This window comes from Vipera berus (genome assembly GCF_964194415.1).
Source record: "Vipera berus genome assembly, chromosome: 1".
Classification (NCBI taxonomy): Eukaryota; Metazoa; Chordata; class Lepidosauria; order Squamata; family Viperidae; genus Vipera; species Vipera berus.
In genome coordinates, this window is record NC_138202.1 from 254,488,819 (window position 1) to 254,503,108 (window position 14,290).

The 14,290-nt window shown below is 40.5% G+C and overlaps 2 protein-coding genes across 2 annotated transcripts in view; one reads left to right on the forward strand and one right to left on the reverse strand.

The window, feature by feature from the left end:
- AK9 (adenylate kinase 9) overlaps positions 1 to 9,209 on the reverse strand; it is a gene marked incomplete at its 5' end in the record, with an annotated part of 73,667 nt that extends 64,458 nt beyond the window's left edge. The window contains 2 exons of the mRNA XM_081346618.1: positions 2,781 to 2,844; positions 9,090 to 9,209. Of these exons, the coding sequence (XP_081202744.1) occupies positions 2,781 to 2,844; positions 9,090 to 9,209 (184 nt within the window). The remainder of the gene's footprint in view (positions 1 to 2,780; positions 2,845 to 9,089) is intronic.
- Positions 9,210 to 11,544: 2,335 nt separating this feature from the next.
- The window catches only part of FIG4 (FIG4 phosphoinositide 5-phosphatase), a 104,794-nt gene continuing 102,048 nt past the window's right edge, over positions 11,545 to 14,290 (forward strand). The window contains exon 1 of the mRNA XM_081343590.1: positions 11,545 to 11,932. Coding sequence (XP_081199716.1) covers positions 11,870 to 11,932 — 63 coding nt within the window. The 5' untranslated portion in view covers positions 11,545 to 11,869. The remainder of the gene's footprint in view (positions 11,933 to 14,290) is intronic.

Sequence of the window (14,290 nt, forward strand, 5' to 3'; positions counted from 1 at the left end):
GAAAGAGACAATAAACCATTCTGAATTGGCCGGCTTGGATTACAAATATTGACTGACTTTTAGTTTCAAGAATTATTAAGAAATATTAAGAAATAGTGGAAAAGTTGCTTTTGGACTATTTCTCTTTGGAAGAAACATGGATAATCAACAAGGAAATGTAAATGGACTTCAGAAAGAAATTTTTTCCGTGTTGAAATCAATTCAAGAGACAATTGTTTTAAATCATGAGGAGACCAAAAATAATTTAAATAACATAAATTAGCAACTCTCTAACTTAAACCTACAAGCAAAAAATGCTCAGAAAATGACCATAAAGAATGAACTAGCAACTCAGAAACCAAAAGAAAAAATAGAGGAAACTGATATAAAGATAGAGGATTCAAAAGAAGAAACTAACAGACAGGCACAGATAAATAAAAGTTTGGAAGACCAGTATAACACCGGAAATTACTTTCAAGTTACTTTTCAAGATTGCAGAACATACTTGAGGACAAGGAAGAATTATTGATAGAATGGATGACATAGCTGTTAGGAGAAATGCTGAAAACTGGGGAACAAGAAACTTAAAGAGAAACTGAAGGAGAAAGAAAAAGGAGACTGTTTAACGAATGTAAATGGATTAAGCATTTTTACAAAAACACTGTGATTAAATTGTCTTTTGTATTCCAAATAATATATACAGAAACAGAGGAAGAAAAACTTGGTGACCTAAATGCACTGACTTGCAAAGTTAGTTGGCAAAGGAAAAAAGTTAGAGTAAGACTGAAAAAAATAGAGGTCCTGACTAATTAGATGAAATATTATACCATCTAATGGATGCTTGAATATGATTAAAAGAATAAACAACTGTTAGAAATAAAAGGATGGGAAATTAAAATTGAAAGACCCCTAAAATCTTTATACCCCACCCAAACTCTAAAAGACATGATCTTTGGGAGATAATAGGATTAACCCACCACCATCAGAATACCAAAAGAACATGCTCAGAACCTCAGGTCAAAATTCATGACACAGCAACAGGAAACAACCTCAAAAGCCCAAGAAGGTATAAAAACCCACCACTCCCAGCTACATGTGGTCAGCTTTCCCAGAGCCATCTTTCTGTCTGGCTCTCCTCTTCAATTAACTACAACCTTCTTTCTAAAGTAGTCTCCATTTTGTTTATCCCCGGCTTGGACTGGACCCTGATGAAGATTTTTCATTCAACAAATTAATCATGGCAAGAGCAGTTTAAGTGGAATGGGAAAGGCTGGACTCAAGAATGTTTTAGTCATAAATTGTTGGTAAAATATCTTGAAGAAAATCTGCAGATTATTGTTCTGTACCAGCCTGCTACCGGCCCTGCAGAAAAGGCAACCCCTTTACAAACGGCAAGAGGCTGGAATAACGTCTGCCAAATTTATTACTACAAAAACAAACAAGACACGAACCAAGATACAGGAGCTTTGAAACACTATCTGAACGGTTGCTTTCAGCAAACCAGCCCTCCCCACACATTCCCTTTATAAAGAGTTCAGGGCGTGGCTTCTCTCTGCCTCCTTACGAGAAGCCCCATTGCCTTCCTCTGTTTACTCCTACTTGACTGCCTCCTGCGTCGGGCGTCCTTGAACAGGGCCAGCTGTGGGTCATCTTCATCCACACTGTCAGGCTCACACAGCTGGGTCTCCATGGTGACCAAGTGGGAGGGGCCTGCCTGAGGGCTATCATCAGCAAGATCTTCAACCCCCTCAGCAAGGTCTTCAACACCCCCCTCCTCCTCGTCCGACCCAACTGCCGAACCCACAGGCTGACCCTGAATCACAACAATTATTACTGAAATTGATGCAGCTAAAGAGAAATTTTCTATAAGATTTAAGGGGGTATCTTCCATAAGACTAAAGGAATCCTTACATTGGACAAATATACAGAGGGGTGAGGCTTCAATAGCATGGCCATGCCCGCCATATGGATTTATTTTTTAACCTCTGAGCAGACTCTTTCATTCTTCATACAATGAAGATTTATGACTAGTCCAGGGATTAGCAGAAGCAATATATTAACCCCTTAATAAAAAAACCCATTGCCATTATAATATTTTTTCCTTTCCTATTCTCATCAAAGTCACTATTACTGACTTTGTTAGGGTTCATTTAAAAAATGTATATTGCAACTGGTGGTGTTATATTTTTATCTTATATTTGTTATATTTGTATGACCATAATGAAATGGGAGACAACGTTGGAATATGAAAAGTAGGATACAAGTTAAATCACACAGAAATCATAGAATATTATGATTTTTTTAATTTTGAGATTGATGGTACAAATATTAACTTAATAGAGTGGGCTACTTTTTTCTTGTTTTAAGTAATTCTCTAACTATATTACACTATTACACTTTGTGTGTAATATGGATATTGTCTGTGTTGCCATTGATAATACCTATAAATGAGCAGAAAAGAGTTAGCTTTACTATCAATATCTTTAAAACAGGTTTTTTTGAAGAGGGGTGGGCAGAGAATATCTTATTTCACAATCAGAAATCAAGTTCCAAAACATTAGATTTCCTATTTTTCTACACCTCATTTTTGTAGAAATATGGTAATACTCCCAGTGGTATCTGTTAAAAATTTAAAATCTCTTCAACAGAAGAATGTGCATTGTCAAACCCTTCTGAATTTATATGTTAAGTTCATGAAAATATTGCAGCCTTTTTTATGAAATGGGCCTCTGGAATGTTAGAAATTATATAAACATGCATAGAACGAAATACAGTAAAATGAATATAGTTTTTATATTTACCATCTACAAGAGTGCATTTCCAAAACTGGGCTAATTTTTTAGCTAACGTTTTCTTCCCAACACCCTTAAAATGAGAAAAAGAAAAAGATTATTAAAACTAGAATAAATTGAAGTACTTCAAATGTAACAAATTAGAATAGAACAATGAAAACTGAAATATTTATTACAATAAGGAGTGACTAGAAATTCCATCCACATTATTAAATCTCAGAAATCCTGTATATGGCTCTAATTATGCATGCAATATATTCTGTTTTTCCAATTTTCTATTGAAAAATGGTGTCCTTCTTGTTCTTGCTACTTTTCAAAGCAAAGATATATTTGACACTTCTAACTCATTAGCTCTGGTAGTTAAATCAATGTGATTCTATGTTATGTGCTACGTATCTGCTTGAAAAGTTTTGTGTTAGGGATAAAAAGAAACAAAGAAAACTAGGGCTATAATAATTGTTTCTAGTAAATATATAATATGCTTAGCAAACAATTTCATTTTACAAAGCAAAATTGATAGAGCTACATTAGGGAGCCTGGCCTTATTGCTGATTAATCAATGATATTCATAAAATGCTAAATTCTGAGGATTCAGAGCAGCTTATTACATAACATACACAAGGAACAACATACAATAAACAATAAGTAGAAAAGAAAGTTCCACAAACCAATGAAAATATGAAATAAAATTAAATAAATGGTAATTAAAACAAGGTGGAATCAAGGCCTAAATACCTTCCAGAAGAGCTCTGTTTAAAAGAAAGGTGCTTTTCCAAAAGGCAACTGGCCTTATTTGGTTTTCTTTCCCTTGAAAATGTTTTGCTTCTCATCCAAGAATCTTCTTCAGTTCTGAGATCCAAAACATTTTCAAGGAAAAAACCAAGTCCAGTTGCCTTTTGGAAAAGCACCTTTGGGACAACCATGACCCGTAAGATTGAGACTCTCCATAGACATCTATTTAGAACAGCTTCCAGAAGGCAGGCAGCATGGGAACCAACCAGAAGTCTATTAAGAGGCTGCATTTAAGGACCAATCCTGCCAATGAAAAGCAGCATGTCCAACCTTTGCCCTCCTCACCCCTGAAGTTTTTCCTGGGTAGACTGCACTGGCTAGGCTGTCAATTCCAAATGAAGAATGCAGTTATGCAATTAACCATGTGCCAAGCCATGTAGGACTTTTAGATTAGCACCAGCATTTTAAATTGCACCTAGAAGCCTGCACTTTCCAAGTGATCTTCAAGGGCAACCCCATATAGAATCTGTTGCAATGGTCTAAACATCATGCTGATGATGACGTGAGTTGCTGCAGGAAGATCTTCCCAGTCCAACTTGTACAACAGCCAAAGCTAGGAACATCCATGGCTGTAACATCCCCCTTTCTCTTCTAGTAGATCTGAGAGCCTAGAACAGACATGTCAAACACAAGGCCCGGGGGCTGGATCCGGCCCGTGAAGTGGTTTCATGTGGCCCGCGAAGCCATCCTGGAAACAGTGAGGGAACGGCCCCCACTGCCTTGGCCCTGGCCCAGAGACCCTCCTCCTGCCAGAGACCCTCAGATCTGTCCCACTCCTGCCCGGGCCCCCATAGGCACCCTTGATGCCAATGATGTAGAGCTGGCCATGCCCACCCAGTAGGCCATACGCACTCTAGCCACGCCCACCCAGTAGGCCACACCCACCCAGGCCACACCCACCCGGCCCCCTGAGGGCAACCGCAATGCTGATGCGGCCCTCAATGAAATTGAGTTTGACACCCCTGGCCTAGAAGAACCCCCAGGTCATGGACACGCTCTTTCAGGGATAGTACTATCCTATTAATACAGAACACTAAAACCTACAGCAAAACCAATGGTAAAACAGTAATTCCTTCTTTCTAGGACAGTTTAAGCCTTTTCTGCTCCTTCTAGACTCTTAAGGCACCTCGGTGATGAACTCTCCCAGCAGCAAATAAATGTTAGAGGAAAGTTAAATGCAAATATTAAATAGCAATAGCAATAACACCTAGACTCATATACCCCTTCATAGTAGTTTACAGGCCTCTCTAAGCAGTTTACAGAGTCAGCATCTTGCTCCCAACAATCATTTTACCGACCTTGGAAGGAGGGAAGGCTGAGTCAACCTTGAGCAGGTCAGGAGGGAGGATAAATAGGATTTAAAATTGGAGAGAGATAAAACTTATTCCGGCATCACTCCCTAATTATTTTCTTAATTCGGTATTTAAGGAACAGTTTAATGTTTACTTAACAGTGAGACATGTTGAAACATGACTTTCATCATCCCCAGCCACCATAGAAATACTGATCATAGCTGAAAGAATTCCAATACATCTGGAAGATTAAATTAATGCTTCAGATGCTAAACTAATGTAAGTATATGAAAGATATGAACTGTTTTATCCTGGGAATGGCCCCTCAGTTTTATTGGGACCAGTATAAAGTAGAACAGATTTGTACAGATGCAACTGCTGCTTAAATTCTCCTTCCATCGTGGCAAGCTACTTTTAAACATTCAAATGAGAATTTCAAGAAAAGTCTAATCAAATACTGTAAATTCAGAAACATTAGCGGTGTATATAAATTTTGGCTTGCTGAATTAAGATCCATACAATTATCAGCCAGAGAAACAAAAAGTCCCACAATGACATCACTATAATTTCTTTCAGTAACATTAATTAAGTCACTGCTAAAGACACCCAGAGTATTGGAATACTCCATGCAGCATCATCTCAAATGCATGACAGAAATAAATCCCACAGAAATCAATGTAATTTTTTTTCTAGTGCAAAGTCCAAGAGGGTGCATGGTCAGGCACATGAGTATAGTTAGACAGAAGCCAACCCATAAGATATATTGCAAAATAAGATTGTGACACTCAGCATTGTGGAATCAAAAGGACAGATTTTATGAACCTCTATATAATGACTCCCTATAGCCACCATACTTTGTGATATAGCACAACAGTCATTTATCTGCTTGCCTGCAACAGACAGTAATAAAATAGAATAAATACGATACAATACAGTACAATGCAACTGAGGCTCTGAGCAAAATTCTCCCATGATGCATCATGAAGAATACCTACTGGTCTTGGCTAACACTGTAGCCTCAGTGTCTGAGGGAAATGGTTTTCAGAGCCTTTTAAGAGACTTTCAAATTCAGGGCCATCTGAATGTTAGGGGAAGAGGAAGGCCAGGCACTCTGACAGAAAAGGTATGCTTTCCTGGTCCAACTAATTGACAATGCTTAACAAGAAACTCAGAGCAGGCCCATTTTGTCTGAATTGTTGAGAAGAAACAATGAGAAACAACCAGTCCCATAATAACCTGACCTTATGCCATACATGGGTGATAACCAGCCCTCGGAAGCAATTGAAAACAATGTAGCTCATCAAACACTGATACCTTAATATGCCATGTGATATGCCCAAAGCTACATATTCTGCTGCATTCTGGATTAGTTGCAACCTCTGACTGCTTTTCAAAGGAAGCTCCAAGAATAACAAATTGCAATAATCCAAATGGAAGCTGATTAAAATATGAGTAAGTATGGAAGAGTTTCCTGATCCAGGAATGAACACAACAGATGCAACTCTGATTTTTACAACTCAGCAGCACTCTGCTTCACTGAAACCTGACTAAATGAGTCAATTGATGATAGCAGCTTGCATATCCCAGGGCTTCAGATACACACAGCAGACAGAATTGCAGAAAAATCTGGTAAAAAGAAGGGAGGAGTGGTCTCTGCTTTTATATCAACAACCAATGGTGCGAAAATGTAATTACACTAAAGAAATTCTGTGAGGTGGACTTAGAGACATTAATTATCAATTGCAAACTGTTTTATTCTCCATGAGAGTTTTCCTCATTCCTTCTATCTGTAGCATACTTTCCTCCACAAGTTTGCATAAACAATGCATTAACCTCTAGCTGACCAGATTAAAGAAGAAAAATACCCAGATTGTCTCCTCATTGTGTTAGGAGATTTCAACAGTGCTAACTTAAGCCAAGATCTACCAAAATAATTTCAGCATGTCATATGTCTTACTAGAGACAAGAAAACTTTTAGACTACTGCTACACAATATTTAAAAAATGCTTATTGGTCTTTACCACGAGCAGCTGTGGGACACTCTGATCATTGTATGATTCGCCTTGTACCTGTTTATAGACAAAGGCTTAAAATCATAGAACCAACAATTAAACCAGGGAAGTCTTTGACTGAGGAGGCAAAGCTAAAACTACAGCCTTGCCTTGACTGCACATATTAGAATGTTTTCGAAGATACCTCTGCAGACTTGGATGAATTCACAGATACTGTAACATCATATATTAGTTTTTGTGAAGACCTGTGTGTGCCAATCAGAAACCTGTGAATATACAGTAACAACAAGCCTTGGTTCACAGCTAAACTCAAGCAGCTACGTCGTGCGAAAGAGGAAGCCTACAGGAAAGGAGATAGAATGCTGTGCAATCAGGCCAGAAATGTATTAACAAGGGAGATCAGAGCAGCAAAAAGAAACTACTCTGAAAAGCTAAGGAATCAGCTCTGAAAAAATGAACCAGCAAATATGTGGAAAACTCTTAAAAAATATCACTGGTTACAGCAAACCTTTCAACAACCGGCAGATGACATGAATGTGTTTTACTGTAGGTATGAGAGGAATCCACTGTCACCTATCACCACCATCTCCATCTCAGATACACCAACAACAGCCAAGCCTCCTACAACTGACCCCATCCCTTTGGGCCCCCACCTCTGGTGATCACAGCAAATGATGTGCAAGGTCTATTTCACAGACAAAAGCCTGGAAAAGCACCAGGGCCAGACAACCCCTTCATGCTTGAAAGCTTGTGCTGACCAACTGGCCCCCATCTCCACCCGCATCTTTAATAAATTACTAGAGACGTATTATGTTCTTTCTTGCTTCAAATGCTCTACTATCATCCCAGTGCCGAAGGAACCCTCCATCAACATGGATCCACTGTTAGACTCCTTGCAATTTGCCTATCAAGCAAACAGATCGGCAGATGATGCTGTTAATATGGCTCTGCACTACATCCTACAATATCTTGAATCTCCAAAGACCTTTGCAAAGGTCCTTTTTGTAGACTTCAGTTTGGCATTCCAGAATTCTTCTAACTAAACTAATTCAGCTAGTTGTGCCTGACCATAAATGGATCATAAGATTTCTAACAGACAGGAAGCAACAGGTGAAGCTAGGCAAAATCACACCCGATATCTGTACAATTAGCACAGCCCACCCCAAGGGCTGTGTGCTCTCTTTCCACTTCTCTTGTCTCTCTACACCAACAACTGCGTCTCAAAGGATCCCTCTGTTAAAGTACTGAAGTTTGCAGATGATACAACAATGATTGGTCTGAGACAACGACAAATTTGCATACATACAGGAGGTTGAACAACTAGTCTTGTGGTGCTGCCGGAACAATCTTGAACTGAACACACTCAAAACTGTAGAAATGATAGTAGATTTTAGGAGAAACCCTCCTATTCTACCACCTCTTACAATGCTAGACAACACAGTATCAACAGTTGAGATCTTCAGGTTTCTAGGTTCTATAATATCTCAAGACTTAAAATGGACACCTAACATCAAAAACGTCATCAAAAAAGCATAACAAAGAATGTTCTTCCTGTGCCAACTCAGAAAATTATTTGTCTCATCTTTCTTATCTATCTCCTTATTTTTTGACTATAACTTTGTTGTTTGTATCTTACAATTTATATTGTTTAATTTAGTATCCTAGTATGATTTATGTTGTTTGCTTATTTAGTATTCTATGACTATCATTAAGTGTTATCTCTTATGATTTATGATGAATGTATTTTTATGATTGTGATCATGATTTATCATTTGCTGCTTGTATGTACACTGAGAGCTTATGCACCAGAGACAAATTCCTTTTGTGTTTAATCCCACTTAGCCAATAAAGAATTCTATTCTTATGCATTAACTCTGGCTGGGGGAGTGTTACCCCATCCAGAGTAAGAGTCAGAGACAGAACATCTACAGATTGGGGATGCATTCTAGTAGCGATCTAGAAAAGTTGTCTTGGCAAGGAAAAGTTTGCTATATTGACAGCACCATTCTATGAATTTTATTCAGGAATTCATGTGTTCAATAAATTTTATTACTTTATTACTTACAAGTAATAAAACTTCTAGTAATAAAACTTATGGAATTTCATTGGATACACACACACATATATGTATGTATGTATGTATGTACGTGTATGTATATGTATATATTTATGAATCAAGTCTATTTAAAATGTCAATTTAATCATGTTGGACTTTCTCTTACTGGTTTTCCAAGGATGATGAAGCAAGTAGGCTTGGACAAAAGGAAGGCTCTGTCAGCTTCATCTTCATCATATATATCTACAAAAGGGTAAGGTTGTTCATCTTCTGGAGATGCCATCATTCAATCTATATTTAAAAGATAAGATTATTTATTAGGATCACCACTACTTTTTACACCTGCAGCTAAGAGCAAGTAGCTAATCTTGGCTGATCCAGAAAAAGAGGGTTGTACCTAGACTTTGAATGGGAGACAATTAGAAAATCCTATGGCTATATAGACTATACTAGGGAAAGGTAAAGGTTCCCCTGCACACGCGTGCTAGTCGTTTCCGACTCTAGGGACTGGTGCTCATCTCCGTTTCAAAGCCAGCGCTTGTCCGAGGACGTCTCCGTGGTCACGTGGCTGGTATGACTAGACGCCAAAGGCGCACGGAACGCTGTTACCTTCCCACCGTAGTGGTCCCTATTTTTCTACTTGCATTTTTTTTTACGTGCTTTCGAACTGCTAGGTTGGCAGAAGCTGGGACGAGTAACGCGCTCACTGTTACGCGGCACTCGGGATTCGACCCGCCAAACTGCCAATCTTCTGATCGACAAGCTCAGCGTCCTAACCCACTGAGCCACCACGTCCCTTTATAGACTATACTAAGAACCCCCAAATAATAGTAAAACAAAAATAATAATCCCGAAAGAAGGTAACAGCACACTACTTCTGCAATAAAAGCTCCCTTTTCCCAACCCTGTAGTTTGTACAGTGCTGACAAGAAAACCTATGGATGTGTCCAAGCAGACAACAGGCATCAGTTCAACTGACAGGCGCCTACCTATAATCTGTGAGCCTCATAAATTTATTGCTGCCATATGAATTGCAGCAAAAAAACACTTTGGTAAAGTTTTCCTGTGCAGCCAGATTTCCCAACAGCCTCTTCCTAGAATTATTTATCAGTCCCATGGAGTATGATGACTAATAGTAAATTTGGGCTGTTTTTCCCCCCCCAAGTAAAAGCCCTTCTTGAGTGCACTGACCAAAAAGCCAGGTAAAAATATGGTAAATGAATGACACCTCCTCCCCCAACAATCATCACAGCGTGGTACTTCATCCCCTCTTGACAATCTTGACTAAGACGCGAGGGGCGGCACAAATGAGCTTGATGAAATCATTTTCACGGGTATTGCCAGCGCAGAAGACGGACAGAGGGCCGCCCAGGGAAGAAGACTTACTGCAGGATGAGGCCAAGCGGGGTTTCGCCGCTTCACTTTGGCAACGGGACGAGATGCAAGCTCGGCTGTGATTTGTGTTCCCCCGTAACCGTGGAGATAATGCCCCGCCTCTTCTCTCCCAGGGAATCACCCCCCGCTCGCTTCAACCAATCAACGGTCCCTGCGAGACCCCACCCACAAAAGAGCCGGTTAACAGCCGAGCGCCAGGGATCCTCCCACCCATAGAATGCTTAGGCTGCTGAGTTAACGGTTTTAAGCGTTTTACGTTTAACCGACTTTTAGGGGAATTCTCAGCTTCTTTAAGGAGCTGGTCCTTGGCGGCAGTTACGTGTGGGTTAAACGGGCGCAGCTGGCTTGAGGCTTGTAATGTTGCAAACGACGGAATCCCTCATTTGCTCAGTGCAGGGGTAGGCAACCTCGGCTCTTTTATGACTCATGGACTTCAACTCCCAGAATTCCTGAGTCAGCATAGCTGACTCAGGAATTCTGGGAGTTGAAGTCCATGAGTCATAAAAGAGCCGAGGTTGCCTACCCCTGGCTCAGTGGCTTCAGTAATGATCGAAGGGCAACGTCATGCATACCACGCGGAGGAGTCTCGCGGATTTCACGGAGTCCGATTTCTTGGTGCGAATATTTAAAACTCCTTTCCTAAAGAAAGAAAAAAAAAGAAAGGGGTGGTGGTGGTGGAAGCTGAAACGTCAGTAGTGCTTGCTACATAGCTTCAGTGCCTGTGATTTGAATTCTGCCTCAAACAGAGTATTAGTCTCAGTGGGGCAGGAATCTTATTCACCCGCGTCGGGTGCTCCTAGGAACAGAGGGATGAAACTTCATGCAAACGATGACGTGGATTTTCATCCACGAAAGCTGAAGTCCTTTAGGACAGGGAAATTCAAACTTGGCCCTTTTATGACTTGCGGACTTCAACTCCCAGAATTCCTCAGCCAGTATGCCTGGATAAGGAATTCTGGGAGTTGAAGTCCACAAATCATAAAAGGGCCAAGTTTGAAGACCGCTGCTTTAGGAAAAGAAATTAAAAGAGTAAAACTTCTGTCCTACAAGTTACCACCACCAAGGTAGATGTCCTAGATTCCACTCGCCCATAGCGCGAGTAGAGGATGGGGGAAAAAAAAACACGGGGCGTTTTGCTCTTTGGCTTATAATCCCCGCTTCAAAATTTCCCCTGTTCGGTCCGGGAAAGAAGCGGTATCATTCCCAAATCCAAAATGGCCGCGGCGCCGACAAATTCAATCACGTGGGTTTTGCGCTTTCCTTAGTTAGTCTGTCACTCTCGCGATCTTGCTCGGTGTTGGCGGAACAGCCGCCTACTCTCGATGGGGAGATGGGGGGAAAATCATCTGTTTCTTCGGATCCCAATCTACCCTTCCTCGTAGGGTCCCTCGCCGATCGAGTAAAACAGAGAAGAAAAGGAGTTCACGCAGCCCGCATTTATCTCGAGCTGTAGCTTAGCCAAGGCCAAGCCTGTCCTCAAAAGGAGGGGCGTTATAAGACAGGTGTGAGCTTTCGCGGGTGGCTGAGCGTAATCCCCTCGGCTGTATTACCATGCCTGTGGCGGCTCCGATCATCAGCTCTGTGCAAAAACTGGTGCTGTACGAAACTAGAGCTGTAAGTAACCCCTCACAGCGCCCTCTGCTACCCTACTGTTTTGCCATTGATTGGGGGTCCCTATAGGTTTTGGACTGAGGAAAGTGGAAGAATCCTGGTTATTCCCATTAAACAGAAGTCCCCTAAGTGCAGGTTTTAGTCTGACTGGTGGATTTCTACAGTGTCCAGTCTAGAAGTGTTGTTTTCTGCCTTACAAGGAGCGCAGCCCATTTACACCATGGCTGCAGTAATAGGAACGGTTATGTGCTCATCTCTCGTTTTCCAATGAACACCTATTAATTACCATACCATACTATGGAAAGCTACGTGGAGCCACTTTTGCAACTGTAGAAGAGTAACTAGGAAAGAATACTGGGATGAGTTGCATTGGCTTGAAGTTGTATTGGATTTTGAGGCCTAGTAAACTGGACAGATAGCTAACTGCAACCTATATATTTAGAGCTAGCAGGTACTAGTGGAAGGACCTTGGCTGTTGTCATACCTAGGTGCGGCTTTGTCAGACGCACAACTTTTTGCAGTTGTGTTTCCACATGTTAAGCCAACATGCTTGGTTAATGAGCATAGGAGATCAAGCAGCTTTCCTCTTCCTAGAGCTTGTTTACTATATTTTAACCAAGATAAATCTATCATCAGAAAATGGGAGCCATTTCAAGTTTAGATAATATGCTAAGTCTTAAACCTTTGTTGAAATGCAATCTCAGTGAAGGCAGGGAATAAGATGCTGATGCATGCCATTCACTGGAACATTTTTTTAGCGAGTCATGCAAAGAGAACCTCAGAAATCCCTGACTAAATTAAATCCTTGGTCTGATGTAGATAGGCTTTTGTTTAAACCTTCTTTTTTTCTCACTGTAGAAGAAATGATGGAAGTCTGCACCAGCTGTTTTTCTCCAGAACAGCTGGCTAGTATGCAACACATTCCAGGTGGAGATATTGATCAGTACTATACATTGGGACATCAGTTGTAAGAAAAGTGAACTTTAGAGTGAATGTTTCAGTATTCATTGAGAATATATCTGCAAACTGTGAAGTCTCCTATCTATTCCATCCTCTTAGATAGCACCTTTCTTGAATGCAGAACTGTTCTGGTATCTGAGCATTCATGACCCACTGCCCAGAATTGGCTGAGCTACTGTACTTGTATTTAGGGAATTAATGCATAAATGGGGCAAGAAAATGAAGGTATTTTATTATGCTTAAGGTTGATGTTAGTAATATTGATATTAGTAGTGATACTTTGTAATCATCTTTGTTTATGTGCAAGCAGCTGTGTAGATGCTTTATATTGGGAAATTAGTTATATAAAAGCAAATGTTTCATGATTTAGGTACAGGGGATTGCTTACATGAAAAGAACATGGTAAGGGGAGGGGGAAAAGGAGTTATAGTGGAACCTGGGTTGTTGTGTATGAGTGAGTCATCATCTAGGAATTATTTTTCTGTACCTTTTGGTTCCTAGTACCAAGACCAGATCTCTTTGTTCTGGAAAGGTATAAAAGGTGGAAGACATCTTTCCTGGTTATTGCCTTCATCTCTCTACCAGCCATGAAGAGAGATGTGGCCACCCGACTCTATTTTGATCAAAATAAAAGTTGTTTGCTTGCTGAAACCTCGGCTCAGGAGTTTCTTTTGGCTCTTTTAAATTCCTGAGTAATGCTGGAGCAATTGTGAGGCTAAGTGTGAAACCTTACAAAAAGATTTTATGGGAACAAAGAAAAAGTGTGATATTAAATTAACAAATATATATTGGGTAACTTGAGTTAATATTTCTAATCCTATGCAGTATTTTGAATAATGGAAGCACACAGTTCCTGAAATCTGCTTGGATTTATGTTTTGGTAATGATTGGTGTAATTTTAATTTTATTTAATTTATTAATATTTCTATACCGCCCTTCTCCCGAAGGACTCAGGGCGGTGAACAGGGCAAGAATAAAAAACACAGAATTACAAAAGTTAAAAAATGATTAAATACATGCCCACTAAAAAACAATTAATACATAGTAAAACCCCAATAAAATACAATAAAAACCCCACCAATCCCCCATCAGGCCAGGCCGGCTTGTTCAAACAAGTATGTTTTTAGATCGTGGCGAAAGGAGCGAAGATCGGGCGCCGTCCGGAGCTTAACCGGTAACTGATTCCATAGTTCCGGGGCGCCCACAGAGAAGGATCTCCCCCTGGGGGCCACCAATCTACATTCTCTGACCGGTGGCACCTTGAGGAGGCCCTCTCTGTGGGAACGCACAGGGCGGAGGGAAGTTGATGCCGGCAGCAGGTGTTCCCTAAGGTACTCCGGACCCCTGCCATGTAGGGCTTTAAACACCATTACTAGTACCTTGAATCTCACCCGGAAGACA